The sequence below is a fragment of the Lampetra planeri genome, chromosome 64, assembly GCF_965212315.1.
Source record: "Lampetra planeri chromosome 64, kcLamPlan1.2.h2, whole genome shotgun sequence".
Taxonomy (NCBI): domain Eukaryota; kingdom Metazoa; phylum Chordata; class Hyperoartia; order Petromyzontiformes; family Petromyzontidae; genus Lampetra; species Lampetra planeri.
The window spans coordinates 2,088,816-2,107,544 of record NC_136170.1 but is presented as its reverse complement, the minus strand read 5'-3'; the positions used below and the strand labels follow the sequence as shown (position 1 = coordinate 2,107,544).

Here is an 18,729-nt window from a genome sequence, read left to right as displayed (position 1 = left end):
TGGGCACACACAGGTGGTGGTGGTGGACGGGGGGGATATATATGAAATTAGCACTGTTGTTTCAGCTGCCACGGCAGGATATCGAACCAATGACATCTGGTGCTGGATGCGACGTGGCGACGAATGATAGATAGCTCAACGTATCGCGTGGAAATTGATCGCAGCAGCCAAATACTCCAAACGCATGTTTCGAAATGTGGAGGGAAAAACCGGAATACCCCGAGAAAAATCCACGCGACAACGGGAGGAGAGAGAGAACACATGCAAACCCCAAATATACAGGTGGCAGGGTCCGGATCGAACCAACGACCTCCTGCATACCAGGCGAGGGAGTTAACATCTCGCCACTGTGACGAGGTTGGCGACCGAGGGGAAAAGGCCTACAGCGATAAAGCCAGACGGCGGGGGGGGGGGGGGGTCCTTGAAAAAGTCAAGTGGACGGTTACGCGGCTCCGATCCCAGCAGACGGTCCTGGCTATTACTGCGGTGGTGGTGCAGCACGAACTATGAAAAAACCACTTTGCGTAAAAATACCACTACGCGTCAAAATACGACTGTGGACGTTAAAGATCCCGCGAGTAGCAGGTTGTTGCACGCCAGTGCCGCGGTCAAGATTTGCATAATTTGCAAAAGAGAATATGCAAATTACTCAATGATAAACACAGCAGCAATCATCCACCGGAAACTTGGCAGGACCCTCCCGAGAAAAAGTCGCGTGCCTCTCAAGAAAGGCTTTTCTAGGTTAAGCAAGCGTGGCAACAATAACGAAACTAAAGTTTCAACAGCTGTGGCATCCGGCGGAGGAAAGAAGCGATGGACGAGGAGGGCACAGTAAGCTTCGACGGGCATTGGCCGTCACGACCTCTCGACCTTTGCTCACAAACGTGACACAAAGGTTATCGCCGCGGCGAGTGCATCGTGGCAAAGAGTAGAGGGGCACGGAATCAAATTTGACACGGAGGCTTTCGCAACCGATATCATATTCATCATAAAAGTTTCGTTTGTAAATGTTGTGGGGTTCACGCTCCAGCACACAACCCGTGTGCGCTGAAGTGGTAACTAATTGGCGCGTTTTGTTGACGCGACAAACCTCACTGATTGGTCTGTGTCGGCTAGGCGGCAGGTTAACGACGGCATTATGATATACGCAATGTAACCATGGAGAAACTTTTATTATGAGCAGAATCAAAACACAAAGAGTGGATCCGACTCACGCCCTACACGGGCTGTTTGACGGACGAGGCATTTCTGATTCAACCGCTGATTGAGTGAACTCAAGCCACGAATATTTTTTTTTTGCCAAGGTCTGTGGGGGAAAATATAAACCAATGATCTATAGAAAGGTCACGGAACAAGGGGTGGGCGGTGGCCCAGCTAAAAGTTAGCTGTATACATTACAAATTAAATACCAGTTTACTTGTACATTTTTAAATACGGTAACATCACCGTTTAAACGTAAACAGAAATTAAACCGAGTGGATAACTGTGAAAAAAGAGCTTTCTAGCTCTCATCGGATTTCTCCAGGATAAATAAATAAATAGGATTCTGATTCCGGCAAATTTTTGGTAAATTTTCTTCATTTCTGGGGTGGGGGTTGTATTTTTTTTTTGGGATTTTGCTAGAACTTATGAGAAAAGCAAACTCGAAATACAGGTTTCCTGGTTGACATTGGTACATCCTCCCCTCTACCTCCCTCCTCCCCCCACGCGATTGCTGCCGTGGCACCAAGCGCTGAAACGTGGGGCATTTTGAAAGGCGATCAAAACAAAAATCAACCCGTAAAAACAAAGTTTTTCCACTCTAAATCCTTTATATGCGTGGCGGCTAGAGTCATCTCGTCCTCTGGCTTGAGATGGCTGCCACCTATTGGTCAGATGATTGTCTGCCAGCATTAAGCAATTGGTAATTAAATATTTAAAAAGTTTTCCCTAAACAGTGTAAAATTTAGGAAAAAAATTTTCACGAAAATTAATTGTCACGCACAACGAGTCTGTGTGCAAAATGTCAGCTCGATTGGATCACGGGAAGTGGGTTAAAAAACGACCGAAAGATTTGCACGGTCGTAAGTAAGCAAGCAAGCAGGCAAGAACGCAAGCAAGTGAACTTAATATAAAGGATTTAAAAAAGAACTTTAATCCCACGACGATTTCCCTGCTCTGATAGACTTCACTCAAAATTCGCGATTTTCTTTGCCCACCATGCCCCCCCCCCTCTGTGCCAATATCGTACAACCGTAAGACCACAAAAGCCACTGCCACACAACTGCTGCAAAGCTTGAATGTTAAGAGCCAACCTTCGGGGCAGGCCGTCCACTGTACAACTGCTGCAGGATCTAGCAGAAGGAAGGAAGCAAAAGGGAACGTGCGGAGGCATCAACACAGCGCTGGCCGTGATGATCTCGGCATCGATGACACGGCTCATGATTCCTGAAGCCGAAGTGAGGAACCAGAGATAACCAGAGATATCCCCCCCCGCCCCGCTCCCACCCCGTGCAAAATACAAATGCGCGAGAGAATTTTCACATCCCCAGCGATTCCACGAAACGTCAAGATTCCGGGCCGCAATTTTCATCCCGCTTGCGTCTCGCTCGAATTTTGTCCGTCTCATTCTCGAAAATGCTGCGGTGGCGAAATATTAACCACCTCGCCTGGTATACACAGGTTGTGGGGTTCAATCCCAACCCTGACGCTGTGTGCTCCTCGATAATTACACAACTTTTCGATTTAAAGCTTTCGTGACTGCAGGGATTCATCTTCTTGGTTCTTTCGGTAAAGTCACGTAGAAGGGAAGTAATAAAATAATAAAAATAAAACTTAATAAAATAAAATAATTCTCACGACGTTTCGGCTACAACGCAAGCAGCCGGCTACAACGCAAGCAGCCGTCTTCAGGTGAAGACGGCTGCTTGCGTTGTAGCCGAAACGTCGTGAGAATTATTTTATTTTATTATGTTTTATTTTAATTATTTTATTATTTCCCTTCTACGTGACTTTACCGAAAGAACCAAGAAGATGAATTACACAACTCTACACCTGGATATTTGGCGTTTGTATCGTCTCCCTGTCGTCGTGTGGACTTTTCTCCGGGTCCTCCGGTTTCACCCTCTGCGTTTAGAATCGACGTCGAGCGTTGAGTATTCGACTGCTATACATTTCCACATGATAAGCCACTTCGCTGAGCTATCATTTGTGGCCAGGTTGCTTCTGAAAAAGAGCTACATAGCTCAGTGGAGCCTTACCTGGTAACATAAAAAAGTTGTTTTATACACCCAGATTTATACGCTCCGCTAGCCCTATCAACATTCGCAGATGGTTTACATAAATAGCAAACATCCGACTCTCACATGCGGGGAGTGGGGTGGCACGTGCACCCCCCGCCCCCCCCATGATCCAATCGAAATCCTGAATTTCGATCGGATCATTGGGGTGATCCGATCGAAATTCATAGTACACAGTTGCGATCGAGACATACAATTCTTCCAGAAAATAATTGGCAGCATTTGCCACCCTGGGTGGTACCGATAAGCCATTTCGGGCTAAGGGCTCCAGGAGTGTGCGTGCGTGGGGAGGCTCGCACGCACATTTCGGTAACTGACCAGGTCTGGCGAGGAGTCGGGGGTCTTGCTGCTGCAGGAGGAATGGCTGGACTCTGCTGCCTGGCAAAGTTTGCTGCTAGAGCCTATACACAACACACACACACACCATCACTCATCGCTATGGATCATCATCATCACGGCGAAGACAAAGCCAGTGTACGCTTTGTCTAGTTTAAATGGGAATGGTTTAGTGATACGGCCAAGCGCACAACACGTTTGACGCTTGTGGCAGAGGTTCATGGTTCGAAAGAAGTGGCCGCCCTGGTTAATACTGCGAGTGTATTGACCATTAAAACGTCTTCAATTTGGACGTGACCTGTGTAGCTTAGATGTCAGTTCTGAACTGGTACTGTGTAGACCCCGGGTTCAAATCCAGGTATCCACCTGTGGAATAAACTGAATTTCAAGTCCAGTGAGAGGTGATGGTCTCAGAACAGTCACCAATGACTGCACACGCATAAAAAAACATCGCTATAAAATAAGTTCCACAATCAATTTGCCAAAATTCTTGCTCTGAGAATTAATTTAAAAAATATGTCACTTTAACTGTCACGTGGCAAATATTACTCTCTGTGCGGACCCAGAGGTCACTTGACGGGATCTCAAAGGCAGCTCTGCTATGTCCGGTTCTGCGGGCTGCCGCTCTCCCAACACCAAGGGGGTCGCGTCGCTCTACGAACGCAAATCAAACCTGCGCCATTTCCATCCTCCGTGATCCGAGGGCCTTCGTCTCCATCCCTCGCGCCACTTCCTCCGTCGTCCTCCGTCTCAAAATGTCCGAGCTTCTTCTTGTTGAGCTCGTCGAGCTCGGCGGGCTTCAGGATCTTTTGCCGCAGCGGCTTCAGCTCGAACGGACGGAACACCTTGGGCGGGAGCGCCGGCTGGGGATGCTGCTCCGGGCAAGAATTGAGCAGCGCCGCCGCGGGCTTCGGCGGCCTCTGCATCCTCTCGTCGTAGCGCCCCTCGTCTCTGGGACGCATCTCGTCTCTGGGACGCACATCGTCTCTGGGACGCACCTCGTCTCTCGGGCGCTCGTCCCACGACCGTCCCGGACCTTCCCCAAGCCAGTCTTGGTTGTAGGGTCCGACGGTGCAGCCGTCGCCACCGCCGCCACCACCGCCGCCACCGCCACTGCTACCCCTCGGTCGATCGTCGCGGTGAGGATCCACGTCCCAGCCCCTCTCGACGGCGGCATGCGAGTCTTTCCACTCGCGGTTGTCCCACGGCCCGTAGGGAACGCCGTCGCGGCTCCACGTCTTCCGCTCCCTCTCGTCCCCGTGCCACTCGCTCCAGTGCCTCCTGTTGTCGTCGTGGCGCTCCTGCCAGGCCTGGTCGTGCCACGGCGGCGGTGGTTGCGGCGGCAGCTTCTCTTCGTGCCGGTCATTCCACGGCACCTCGTCCCATGGCCGATTGTCCGCGTGCCGCTCTTTCCAGGGCGGCCTGTCGTCACCGTCGCCGCCGCCGCCACCGCCGGGTCTGCCGTCCCAGGGCCAGCGCTCATCCCGGCAGTGCCGAACGTCCTCGGCGTGCTCGGCCCACGCTCGTTCGCCACCGCCGCCACCGTGGCCGTCCTGCCAGGAGGGTCGGTGTTCATCGCGGCACCACGGATCGGCAGGGCGGCGCTCCTGCGGAAGCAGGGTCGGGGGACCAACCCCGCCGCCTGGGTACCAGGCGTTGGTCTTCAGGTCCTCCACCTCCCTCTCCTCCTGGTTGATCTCCTCTAGCTCCTTCTGGATTTGGCGGTACGTCTCCAGCAGCTCGTCAAAGCTCTCCTCGTGCTCCGGCTCGGGCCGTGCACCGTGGTTCGGGCCACGTGCCGGCATTATGCGGGGGAAGCCCATCTCTGAGCACCAAGTTAAAGCGTCGTGACATTTTGAAGTGGAAAAACGCATCACGTACACGTGCTGCAGCAAGACCTCCCACGAAGCTGGACTCGGATAAGCTGCAATTTTCAACTGCGCACGGTATGAGACGGCGTAATGCTCGACGCAAGTCTTGTGTCGGCTATCCGGGATGCTCTTATGAAGAGGACGTATGAGCGGCTGAGCAATGTAATGGGGTAAACAACTGATGCACATGTGTGCTTGCAATTCGAAAGCTATACGAAGTTGTGTTGTATCGAATTCGGGGTACTAAATCCACGTGCTTTACTAGGGCTCTTTCTTACTCGCAATCGTCATTTTATATCCATTTCACACAAAAAAACTCATCTAGCCCGTGAGAATTACCCTTATTTTCCTGGGTGTAAAAATCAGCCTTCCACCTTTTCCCCCTAGCGCATGACTCATGTTAACCTGCAGTTTGTTAAAAGTGAATGCTTCAAATAAAGATTGAATGCTTACGCTTTTTAAATGGTGAATATTGCATTTAAATATTCAGTTCACCATTCCTAACTTATTACAAGCTGATGAAATGTGTTTGTGTTATTTACATGTAACATTAACGATGTGTTATTTATTTGCAGTAAAATACCCTCCTCCCAATTAGTCTGGCCCGACACGGCCCATGTTGACATGAGGTGGCAGGGTCACTCAGAGGTCAATGCTCTTTGCTCTGAACCACCCTTGGGTTAAAATCGGGTTTCAGCCAAACGTGTTTCATCTGGGACCTCAAGTTCAGAGAGTTATTGGCTCCAACATGTCGACTACACAAATAAATAAAAAATCGTAACGTATTTGTTTCTTCACAAGTCAAATCACCGTACAACGCCGCCATATTCAACTCGCTGAGTTATGGGGCGAATATGCGACAAGGTCAGATTTGGGAACGTCAATGGAAAATAACAGTTACGCACCCATGCACATATACTGTGCCGGAAGTGGGCGGTTAATTGGTCAGGGCGAATGTCACGATTGGATATGCGACATTGTGCTTCTTTATTTTACCGTCTTACGTGTGTCACGTCACACCACACCAAAGGTCGGTTTAAGGGCACACAGTTCATTGTATAATTACACCTCTGGGGTGTTCCGACCCATAAAAAAATACTCGTCACTTCTTTGTGTTTTCACATCCTCCTACCTTCACAAAAAAGTCCCACCACAATGGGTCGTTAACAAAGAACGCAAGACATCGCGGTGTGGGAAACGCACAACGAAAATTGGACTCTTGGTAAACGTGAAAAATGTTTTTCATTCTGTCCCAACACTCGGGTTATTTTGGTTCTTAGTATTCCTAACAGACAGATGCTGCCAACTCCCAAGCCATTCGTATAAAATTATTGATAATCGACAAAATAACACATCGGCATGTAACGATTGCTTTTCCCACCGAATTACGATTTTTGGGGGGTATGAATGATTACATTAAAGAATCCGTTTTTTTTCCTTCATCGTGTTATCTGCACGGAGAATCGCGTGCGTACCAAGTATTGAAAATCAGAATCTTTATTTCGACCGGAAGAATCCGCAATACCGTCTTCTTTGTATCGTCTCATTTGTAACGTCTCAGTTTTAGTGTTCCATCTATACCGTCTCGCTTATTATACCATGCTATTTATGACCGCCACGTCTTTTTTCTCATTTTTACTATGTTAGCTTTAGCGGCGTCTGTATGGACCTCGTTTGTACAGCCTCATTTTGTCTCGTCTCTCACCCCGGAAGCGTAACCATACCCTGGGCTGCCATTCCGTCGTAAGTCTCGGCCAACAGCCTAGGTAAACCACACTGCTCGCTTGAAAAATTCTCACATGGTGGCGAGATGTTAACTACCTCGTCTGGTATACAGGAGGTCGTGGGCTCGATCCCAACCCTAACTCCTGCTATATATTTGGAGTGTGTGCGTCTCTCCCCGTGGTCGCGGTGGATTTTACTTCGGATCAAATCCATAATTTCGATCGGATCATTGGGGTTTATACGTAATAAATCGGCATTTTGCGACCCCCACTGCCACTATGTAGCATATTATTACTTGCCAGGGACTCTACGAGATGACAGGACAATAGTCTGAGTCCATAATTGGCAATAAGTAACGGCAAAGCAGTTATAAGCGACTCAGAATTGTGCGCAGTTGCGTATACAGCACAAGACTTCCCTGAAGGCATCAACACCATCAGCGAGCGCGATGCCGATCACACAACGCGGTTCGAATTAGACTCTCGATCGATGGCTGCGCCATAGCCGCACACGCGTCGAATAAAAAGCAAGGGACAACTCCTTACTTATTAACAACTCCTTACAACTCCTTACTCACTAACAACTCCTTACTAGCTAACAACTCCTTACTAGCTAACAACTCCTTACTTACTAACAACTCCTTACTTACCAACACCTCCTTACTTACCAACAACTCCGCCATTGGTTTCTAGTTTTGTTTTTAATTTAGTCTCGACTCTTAACCATGTTACTCCTCGACACCACAGCTCACCACACACACCCAATGTTATTACAAGCCGAGTCTATTTCACGCAACGCAATATCCTGTCAACCCATTACGTTTTTAGCCCGTATTCTTGTGCAGGGAAATAAGAGTTTTCAGATCCATACGGCGCACAGCCGTTTCAATACTTGCAAAAAAAATGTGTTTGTCTATTTGTGTGTTTCTCCCTTGTGATCGAAACGATCAGGATGGACCTTGGGGTTTTTAGGGGCACGGGGTGACTAATAAGGTCTGAAGTGGTCTGTAATAAGAAGTTACCGATAAGGGGTTGACATGGATGTAGTAGTGAGTGTACTACTCATAAGGGCCTCACAGCTATGCGATATTTCACCTCAAGATAGGCAAATCTCCCACCTACTCCCCCTCCCCCACTCGTTCTCACGTGAAACCTCACACGGCCGCATCTCACCACCCCCCACCAACCAACCAACCCACCCCGGCCCTCTCTAACGCAAAGCCTCACGCGAGCAAAACCGTGCCACGTCAACAACGGGTGGATACGGGACATCCTCAAGGGGAGCTGAGCTTCGTCCTCCCCCGCCTCCACCTCTCCGGCCGCGATGCCGCGAGGCCTCGACCCGACAACGCCGCCACCACCTCCTCCTCCACCACCTCGCGACCTCCCCGCTCCGCGTCCGCTCCTCCATTTGGCTCGTGGTAGCAGCCCGCGGAACTTGTACGGGCGGAAGACACCTGGCTGCTGCTGTTGCTGCTGCTGCTGATGCTGCTGCTGCTGCCCGTGACGATGTCCCTGACGAAGATGCCCTCGTCCCAGTGTCCCAAAGCCGCCGCCACCGCCGCCGTGGTAGGATCGCGGCCTACCCCGATGCGTAGCCTGCGCTCGCCTGAGCGGCTCTACCGGCCGCGACTCGAGCGAGGCGGCGGGACGACGAGGCTCGGGGGGGTTGTACGCGCCGTCGGACGCGTCGTCGATTTCGCCGTCCTCGAGTTCGCCGTCGTCCGCGACGTCGCTGTTCGGAGCGGCGTCCATGTGAGCGCGGCACGCGGAGAGTTTGAGCGACGAGGACGAGGAGCTGCTGCTGCTGCTGCCGCTGCTGCCACACGCGGCATCAGTGCGAGCGGTTGACCGGTGGAAGAATTGAGGGAAAGGGCGGCCCTCTCCTTCGTCTGTTAATGGTCGCGTGACGTCATGTCTACCCGAGAGTGGGCGTGACGTCATATGGAAAGGGAGTGGGGGCGGTGGGGAGCAGGTCCGTGATGTCATCGATGCGTTGCTCGCCCGCTGTGACGTCATGTGTCGGAAGGGCCTTTACGCCGCCTATACCCACAACGTTGGTGGTGGTGGTGGGTAGAATCGATTCCGCATCGCTCTCGCAAACGGCATCGATTACCTGCGACGATTTGCGAGCGGCAAAGTCGATCCGCGATTCTGTCGACCGCGGATCGCTATTAACACCAACAATTGGAATCGAAAGAATCGACTAGGGGCGGGCTCGTCCAAGTAAACAGCTGATCCGCGGCTGGTTGTTAGCGTTGTTGTTGTTGTCATCGTTGTTGTTGTTGTCATCGTTGTTGTTGTTGTTTTAAGCGTCCGAGCTCTCTCCTCGTTTATTCATCGACGCGGGCGACGGTTCGAGCGGGAGCGCCGCGTCCCGAAAGCCTCGTAAGTTGAACGAATCGTGGATTTAACCAACGCAGCATCAGAGACAAGTCAAGGGGCCAGATGTGGGCCACTTGACCAATTGACTAAATCTTCTTCTTGGTTCTTTCGGTAAAGTCACGTAGAGTGGAAATAATAAAATAATAAAAATAAAACATAAAATAATTCTCACGACGTTTCGGCCACAACGCAAGCAGTCGTCCTCAGGTGGAGAGCAGGTCTGTCGGGGAGACAGAGTCTGACTCTGTCTACTCGACAGACCTGCTCTCCACCGAAATTCAATGGACTAAAGTCATTAAACGAACGTTGTGGGGGTGTGTAGGTGACGTCCCGACGTTGACCCAACGTTGGGCTGCTTACAATTTATCTCAGAGGCGTGGGATGCCCAGCAAGTCATTATTAAATCCACAACAAGTCATTATTAAATCCCAAAAATGTGGGCACATTTGGGCCCTGTACCGTGCTAACGCTATCACGCAGCACTCAAAGCGCCGATACCACCACAGTGCAGGCTTTTCGGGGTCATGCGGATTCCGTGTGAAAGTTCTTAGGGCTAAAGGTGTCTTCTCTACCCCCCCCCCCTCTCGGGTCTGCTTTGAATGAATTGAGGCCACGTGTATGTCGCTTGAATTTGCCTCCCTGCGAAATTTTATTGTGCTTTTATTTGTTTGTTATTTTTGGTTCTTTCGGTAAAGTCACGTAGAAGAGAAATAATAAAATAATAAAAAATACAATTCTCACGACGTTTCGATTGCAACACAAGCAATCGTCATCAGGTGTGAAAACCACAGCAAGAAAATAAAAAAAAACGCCACTTTTTTCAACATTTTCTTGCTGTTGGTTTCACACCTGATGATGATTGCTTGTGTTGCAGTCGAAACGTCGTGATAATTGTATTGTTTTATTTTTTATTATTTTATTATTTCCCTTCTACGTGATCCCGACCCTGACGCCTGCTGCTGTATATTTGGAGTTTGCGGTGTCTCTCTCCCTGTGGTCGCGTGGATTCTTTTTTTCCCTCGTGATACGCCACTTTGTTGAGCTATCATTTGTGGCCAGGTCACGTCTGAAAAATAAGTTAATAGCTCAGTGGGCTTTATAACTGGTAAGATAAAAAAAAGAAGTATAAATTGTATGTATTTTTTTTATTATTTGTTAACCTTTCATGTTTTCGCGTTGTTCGTTGTTGTAACGTTACAACCCCATGCCCCTACTGGACATCTGTGAAAAAGAGCTTAATAGCTCATCGGATTCCTCCGGTATAAATAAATTCTGAGTCCAATCATCATCATCATCATCATCATCATCCTGTGGGGTTGATAAAATAGCTGCCACTTTGCAGAGAAAGTCCGCAAGTGGTTGTCCCGTGGGTGGACGCGCCGTAGGAATGGAGACTTTGCAGCACTGACTCAGGGCGATAAGCAGGGAAATCACTTTGACGTTTTGTTGTTGTTCGTGGTGTTCTGCAGGTGCGCGCATAGGTGCCTGCCTGCCCATGGGGAGTCTGTGCTTCCCTTGTTTGGGTGGGCAGAACGGGGACCAGGAGGACACACAGGACTTGGTGAGAAGCATCTGAACCCTCCGCATCAGCCCTCACGAATTAATCGATTCAAACGGCGCAATTGTCGCCCGGCTCCCTTTCACGTGAAGGAGAGGAAGTGAATCCATCTGAGGTGTGTGGCCGATGGGATGAAGCATTTCTTTGTTATCAAGGTAAAGGCCCAGCCTTGGAATTGCCTGGCTCATCGCCGGTGAGAAGCATCTGGACCCTCCGCATCAGCCCTCACGAATTGATCGATTCAAACGGCGCAATTGTCGCCCGGCTCCCTTTCACGTGAAGGAGAGGAAGTGAATCCATCTGAGGTGTGTGGCCGATGGGATGAAGCATTTCTTTGTTATCAAGGTAAAGGCCCAGCCTTGCAATTGCCTGGCTCATCGCCGGTGCTGACGAAGGGCCTCCGCTACCCCTTAGTCTTCCGTGCTGGCCAGAAGTTTTGGAAGAGGTGGCGACAGCCACACTTTACCCCACACCGCCTGACCTGCCGATCGACTTGACGGTGCTGGAGCCATTTGCGCCGCTGGGTCTGCAGAGACAGAAAGTGGATTTAAGAAACGTGCTCCGTTCATTCAACTGCCGTGCGGGGAGAATCAATCGGTAACCTCCGGATCGCAAATAATCCACCCCTCCATCTCGGACGCGTCGAGTTTCATCCCTTGCCTGCCGCTCCGTAGACTCCCGCAAGGGCCATTCGACGCGTGCCAAGTGATGCGTCGGCAGGGCGCCACTGTGGCGAGATGTTAACTACCTCGCCTGGTATGCAGAAGGTCGTGGATTCTACCCTGACGCCTGCTGCTGTGTATTTGCAGTTTGCATGCTTCTCTCCCCGTGGTCGCGTGGAATTTTCTCCGGGTCCTCCGGTTTTTTTCCCCTCCGGATTTAAATTCAACATCGCACGTTTCGAGTAATTTTCCGGCTCTAAATTTCCACGTGAAAAGCCACTTCGTTGAGCTGTCATTTGTGATAGCCAGGTGACTTCTCAAAAAGAGTTACACAGCTCAGTGGGCCTTACCTCGTAAAATAAAAATAGTAGTTGTAGTAGGTAACACCCCGAATCGCAACAGTCTACCTGTCCGCCTGGGCTTGTGATGTACGTATGTTGAACTTCTTTCGTACCGTACATAGCCAACCGTGCGAATCGGAGGTGCGTGGGAAGGTCAACAAACTCAAAAAGCACTTCTAAAGAAATTCGTTTTCAATCGAGAAAGACGTCAATTTTGCCAATACGCTGACCCCTGACCTTCTTGCCCCCCCCCCCATCAACCCCCCACCCACCCCGCCCCCCTCCCCGTGCTCCTCGCAGGAGCTAAGAAGAGCGCAGATGGCGGCGGCGGCAGAGAAGAGGATCCAGGAGGTGACGACGCTCAGCCGCACCGGGCTGTGACTCTCGCTCCCTCTCCCCCTCTGACCCTACTCCGGATGAACATCGCATGAGCCCAGAACCGGATGTCTTGCGCGTCCGGTACCGCCCGAGGTGGCAAGACTTTAGCGGTTCCAAAAAATCACTACGTGGCCTGTAACGGTGAAACGTGTGACAAACACGAGTGGGGCTTTCAAGTAATCCGCTCTTACTTGCCATGTAAACTCTTTTTATTTTTCTAAATATTTTTTATTGAATTTTTTCTAGAAGCGACCTGGCCACAAATGATCGCTCAACCAAGCGGCTTATCACGTGGGCATTTATAGCAGCCAAATGCGCGAAACGAAAGTTTTGAAATGTGGAGGGGAAAAACCGGAAGGACCCGGAGAAAAAAAAAAAATCCACGGGGAGAGAGAAACACGCAAACTCCGAATATGCGGCAGGCGTCAGAGTCGGGATCGAATCCCCGACCTCCTGCAAACCCGGCGAGGGAGATAACATCAACCGAGGACGAACTTAGCCGCACTAATCGGGTGCAAGAGAGGAATGTTTCACGCGGCATGCGAACCGGATCCGTATCGTGGGGGAGCGGTGGTGTAGCGGTCAGCGCTACGCTGCGCTACGAACCCAGCGGCACGAGTTCGAATTCCCGCTCACGGTCACTAACAACGGTGACGATTATCTAAACCGGTTCTGGGCCTCCCCTAGGTCGACTCGGGCTCAAATGAGTACCTGGTGCAGTGTGTAAACATCTCCACTGGGGAGACAAAGGCGGTCGGGCGTGGTGTTGGCCACCCACCCCATCGCGTGCCGTGCCGGCCTTCATAGTTGCTTTACTCTTTGGTTTTTTCGGTAAAGTCACGTAGGTTAAAAAAGGAAAACGAAAACTAAATTAAATTACTGTATCACTTGATGCAGTAATTTTGCTGTGAGTGTTCCACCTGAAGACGGGGGCTTGTGTTGCCTCCGAAACGTCGTGATTTAATTTTTCCTTTTTTCACCCACGTGACTTTACCGAAAAAACCAAAGAGTATGGATCCTTGCAGTCACGAAAGCTTCAAATCTAGAATTCATAGGTGCTCGCGAACAGCACTTGCCCCAACGGTCTGTAAAGGCTATAAGGGGGATCTTTGTATTTTTTTGTTTCGTTTTTTTTGTTGTTGTTTTTTTTTACAGTCGTCTGCCCGTGGCATTAAGGACCCCGAGGGGGTGGCGCGCAAGAAGAAGCAGCGGGAGGAGATGGAGCGCAAATTGGCGGAGGAGGCGCGGTCGCCCGGGGAAGGAGGAGGCCTGCGGGTGAGAGTGCGATGAAAACACTTTGTCGGTGACTAAAAAGGAATTTAGTTCACAATAGAGGGGGGTTTGTTTTTTTTGGGTTGGATTGCGTAAAGATAAATGTGTGTCGTTAAACCCGCCACCACCCGACACAGATTAGTAATTATTGGGATAGCTTTGTCACGTAAACAAAACGTGGCAATTCGTTTCTAGTTCAGCCCACACCGGTGTGTTGGAGAGTAAACCCACAACATGTACAATTGTGTGGCGTGTGTACGTGGTGTGTGTGTGTGGCGTGTGTGTGTGGCGTGTGTGTGTGTGTGGCATGTGTACGTGGCGTGTGTGTGGCGTGTGTGTGTGGCGTGTGTACGTGACGTGTGTGTGTGTGCTTGTGTCTCATGGTAGCCTAGCGGCTGGCTCACCGCGCTACGAACATCGGTGACGATTATCTGAACCGGTCGTGGGCCTCCCCTAGGCCGACTCGGCCTTAATTGAGCACCCGATGCGATGTTTGAATATCCGCATTGGGGAGACAAAGGCGGCCGGCTGTGGTGTTGTTGTGCTGTGCCGGCCTCAAAAGGTGCTGCTCGCTAACAGCACTTGCCCCAACAGCCTGTTGTTAAGTCGACAACGGGGTAACCTTTATTATCTCTGTGTCTTAACAGTGGCAGGTCGGCTGATGGCAAGGGCGAGGAAAGCATCACAGGCACTGGGAAGGAAAGGCAAACGCCACGCACAGATCTCTCTTGCCAGAGTGATAGCCCAGCCACCGCCTCTCGCAGAGGGAGAGAGAGGTAGCCCGACCACCTTTGTCTCTCTCTGTCCCAACATCTCTCTCGCACAGAGCGCAAGTGAATGTACGGACGCCGACACACGCACACGCTAGCACACTGACAAAGACACACACACACACAGAAACAAAGACAAAGATCCCCCGTAGAGCCTTAACACTCGGGGCAAGTGCTGTTAGCGAGCACTTATTAACGCCGGCCGGTGCTCGCACAGAAACACACACTGACACACACACACACACTGACGCACACACAGAGAGACACAGACATACACAAAGACACAGGAAGACACACTGACACGCACACACACTGACGCACACACAGACGCACACACAGAGAGACACAGACATACACAAAGACACAGAAACACACACTGACACACACACACACTGACGCACACACAGAGAGACACAGACATACACAAAGACACAGGAAGACACACTGACACGCACACACACTGACGCACACACAGACGCACACACAGACGCACACACAGACGCACACACAGACGCACACACAGAGAGACACAGACATACACAAAGACACAGGAAGACACACACACACACTGACACACACACACACAGAGAGACACAGACATACACAAAGACACAGAAAGACACACTGACACACACACAGACGCACACACAGACGCACACACAGACGCACACACAGAGAGACACAGACATACACAAAGACACAGAAACACACACTGACACACACACAGAGAGACACAGACATACACAAAGACACAGGAAGACACACTGACACGCACACACACTGACGCACACACAGACACACACACAGACGCACACACAGAGAGACACAGACATACACAAAGACACAGGAAGACACACACACACACACTGACACACACACACAGAGAGACACAGACATACACAAAGACACAGAAAGACACACTGACACACACACAGACACACACTGACGCACACACAGAGAGACACAGACATACACAAAGACACAGGGAGACACACTGACACGCACAGACACTGACACACACAGAGAGACACAGACATACACAAAGACACAGGAAGACGCACTGACACGCACGGACACGCACCAGCGCTTTTGTTGTCTTGGCTAGAGCCCCACCGTCTTGTGACCCCACGGGATTTGCATCTCCGCCTGCGTGCACGTTTGTATGTGTGTGTACGTACGTTTAACTTCTTTTGTACCGTACGTAGCCAACCGTGCTAATCGGAGGTGCGGGGGGAGAAGGACACCAAACTATGGGTCTCTGTGTGAGTCTGTGGGTCTCTGTGTGAGTCTGTGGGTTTCTGTGTGAGTCTGTGGGTCTCTGTGTGCGTCTATGGGTCTGTGTGAGCCGGTGGGTCTCTGTGTGAGTCTGTGGGTCTCTGTGTGAGTCTGTGGGTTTCTGTGTGAGTCTGTGGGTTTCTGTGTGAGTCTGTGGGTCTCTGTGTGAGTCTGTGGGTTTCTGTGTGAGTCTGTGGGTCTCTGTGTGAGCCGGTGGGTCTCTGTGTGAGTCTGTGGGTCTCTGTGTGAGTCTGTGGGTTTCTGTGTGAGTCTATGGGTCTCTGTGTGAGTCTATGGGTTTCTGTGTGAGTCTGTGGGTTTCTGTGTGAGTCTGTGGGTTTCTGTGTGAGTCTGTGGGTTTCTGTGTGAGTCTGTGGGTTTCTGTGTGAGTCTATTGGTCTTTGTGTGAGTCTGTGGGTCTCTGTGTGAGTCTGTGGGTTTCTGTGTGAGTCTGTGGGTCTCTGTGTGAGTCTATGGGTCTCTGTGTGAATCTATTGGTCTTTGTGTGAGTCTGTGGGTCTCTGTGTGAGTCTGTGGGTTTCTGTGTGAGTCTATTGGTCTTTGTGTGAGTCTGTGGGTCTCTGTGTGAGTCTGTGGGTTTCTGTGTGAGTCTGTGGGTCTCTGTGTGAGTCTATGGGTCTCTGTGTGAGTCTATTGGTCTTTGTGTGAGTCTGTGGGTCTCTGTGTGAATCTATGGGTCTCTGTGTGAGTCTGTGGGTCTCTGTGTGAGTCTGTGGGTCTCTGTGTGAGCCTGTGGGTCTCTGTGTGAGTCTGTGGGTTTCTGTGTGAGTCTGTGGGTCTCTGTGTGAGTCTATGGGTCTCTGTGTGAGTCTATTGGTCTTTGTGTGAGTCTGTGGGTTTCTGTGTGAGTCTATGGGTCTCTGTGTGAGTCTGTGGGTCTCTGTGTGAGTCTGTGGGTCTCTGTGTGAGTCTGTGGGTTTCTGTGTGAGTCTGTGGGTTTCTGTGTGAGTCTGTGGGTCTCTGTGTGAGTCTATGGGTCTCTGTGTGAGTCTATTGGTCTTTGTGTGAGTCTGTGGGTCTCTGTGTGAGTCTGTGGGTTTCTGTGTGAGTCTGTGGGTCTCTGTGTGAGTCTATGGGTCTCTGTGTGAGTCTATTGGTCTTTGTGTGAGTCTGTGGGTCTCTGTGTGAGTCTATGGGTCTCTGTGTGAGTGTGGGTCTCTGTGTGAGTCTGTGGGTCTCTGTGTGAGTCTGTGGGTCTCTGTGTGAGTCTGTGGGTCTCTGTGTGAGTCTGTGGGTTTCTGTGTGAGTCTGTGGGTCTCTGTGTGAGTCTGTGGGTCTCTGTGTGAGTCTGTGGGTTTCTGTGTGAGTCTGTGGGTCTCTGTGTGAGTCTATGGGTCTCTGTGTGAGTCTATTGGTCTTTGTGTGAGTCTGTGGGTCTCTGTGTGAGTCTATGGGTCTCTGTGTGAGTCTATGGGTATCTGTGTGAGCCGGTGGGTTTCTGTGTGAGTCTGTGGGTCTCTGTGTGAGTCTGTGGGTCTCTGTGTGAATCTGTGGGTCTCTGTGTGAGTCTGTGGGTCTCTGTCTGAGTCTGTGGGTCTCTGTGTGAGTCTCTGGGTCTCTGTGTGAGTCTGTGGGTCTCTGTGTGAGTCTATGGGTCTCTGTGTGAGTCTATGGGTATCTGTGTGAGCCGGTGGGTTTCTGTGTGAGTCTGTGGGTTTCTGTGTGAGTCTGTGGGTTTCTGTGTGAGTCTGTGGGTTTCTGTGTGAGTCTATTGGTCTTTGTGTGAGTCTGTGGGTCTCTGTGTGAGTCTGTGGGTTTCTGTGTGAGTCTGTGGGTCTCTGTGTGAGTCTATGGGTCTCTGTGTGAGTCTATTGGTCTTTGTGTGAGTCTGTGGGTCTCTGTGTGAGTCTGTGGGTTTCTGTGTGAGTCTATTGGTCTTTGTGTGAGTCTGTGGGTCTCTGTGTGAGTCTGTGGGTTTCTGTGTGAGTCTGTGGGTCTCTGTGTGAGTCTATGGGTCTCTGTGTGAGTCTATTGGTCTTTGTGTGAGTCTGTGGGTCTCTGTGTGAATCTATGGGTCTCTGTGTGAGTCTGTGGGTCTCTGTGTGAGTCTGTGGGTCTCTGTGTGAGCCTGTGGGTCTCTGTGTGAGTCTGTGGGTTTCTGTGTGAGTCTGTGGGTCTCTGTGTGAGTCTATGGGTCTCTGTGTGAGTCTATTGGTCTTTGTGTGAGTCTGTGGGTCTCTGTGTGAGTCTATGGGTCTCTGTGTGAGTCTGTGGGTCTCTGTGTGAGTCTGTGGGTCTCTGTGTGAGTCTGTGGGTCTCTGTGTGAGTCTGTGGGTTTCTGTGTGAGTCTGTGGGTTTCTGTGTGAGTCTGTGGGTCTCTGTGTGAGTCTATGGGTCTCTGTGTGAGTCTATTGGTCTTTGTGTGAGTCTGTGGGTCTCTGTGTGAGTCTGTGGGTCTCTGTGTGAGTCTGTGGGTTTCTGTGTGAGTCTGTGGGTCTCTGTGTGAGTCTATGGGTCTCTGTGTGAGTCTATTGGTCTTTGTGTGAGTCTGTGGGTCTCTGTGTGAGTCTATGGGTCTCTGTGTGAGTCTATGGGTATCTGTGTGAGCCGGTGGGTTTCTGTGTGAGTCTGTGGGTCTCTGTGTGAGTCTGTGGGTCTCTGTGTGAATCTGTGGGTCTCTGTGTGAGTCTGTGGGTCTCTGTCTGAGTCTGTGGGTCTCTGTGTGAGTCTCTGGGTCTCTGTGTGAGTCTGTGGGTCTCTGTGTGAGTCTATGGGTCTCTGTGTGAGTCTATGGGTATCTGTGTGAGCCGGTGGGTTTCTGTGTGAGTCTGTGGGTTTCTGTGTGAGTCTGTGGGTTTCTGTGTGAGTCTGTGGGTTTCTGTGTGAGTCTATTGGTCTTTGTGTGAGTCTGTGGGTCT

General features: G+C 50.7%; 2 protein-coding genes across 2 annotated transcripts in view; one reads left to right on the top strand and one right to left on the bottom strand.

Moving 5' to 3' along the window:
* ZFC3H1 (zinc finger C3H1-type containing) overlaps nt 1-9,150 on the bottom strand; it is a 55,247-nt gene extending 46,097 nt beyond the window's left edge. Inside the window, 4 exon segments of the mRNA XM_078619733.1 lie at nt 2,295-2,333; nt 3,597-3,679; nt 4,288-5,439; nt 8,475-9,150. Coding sequence (XP_078475859.1) covers nt 2,295-2,333; nt 3,597-3,679; nt 4,288-5,439; nt 8,475-8,964 — 1,764 coding nt within the window. The 5' untranslated portion in view covers nt 8,965-9,150.
* Nucleotides 8,395-15,565, top strand: SVIP (small VCP interacting protein). Its single transcript, XM_078619732.1, has 5 exons — nt 8,395-9,597; nt 11,064-11,155; nt 12,456-12,506; nt 13,689-13,808; nt 14,453-15,565. The coding sequence occupies exons 2-5, from the start codon at nt 11,090-11,092 to the stop codon at nt 14,465-14,467; spliced, it is 252 nt and encodes an 83-aa protein (XP_078475858.1). The 5' UTR covers nt 8,395-9,597; nt 11,064-11,089; the 3' UTR covers nt 14,468-15,565.
* The last annotated feature ends 3,164 nt before the right edge of the window (nt 15,566-18,729 follow it).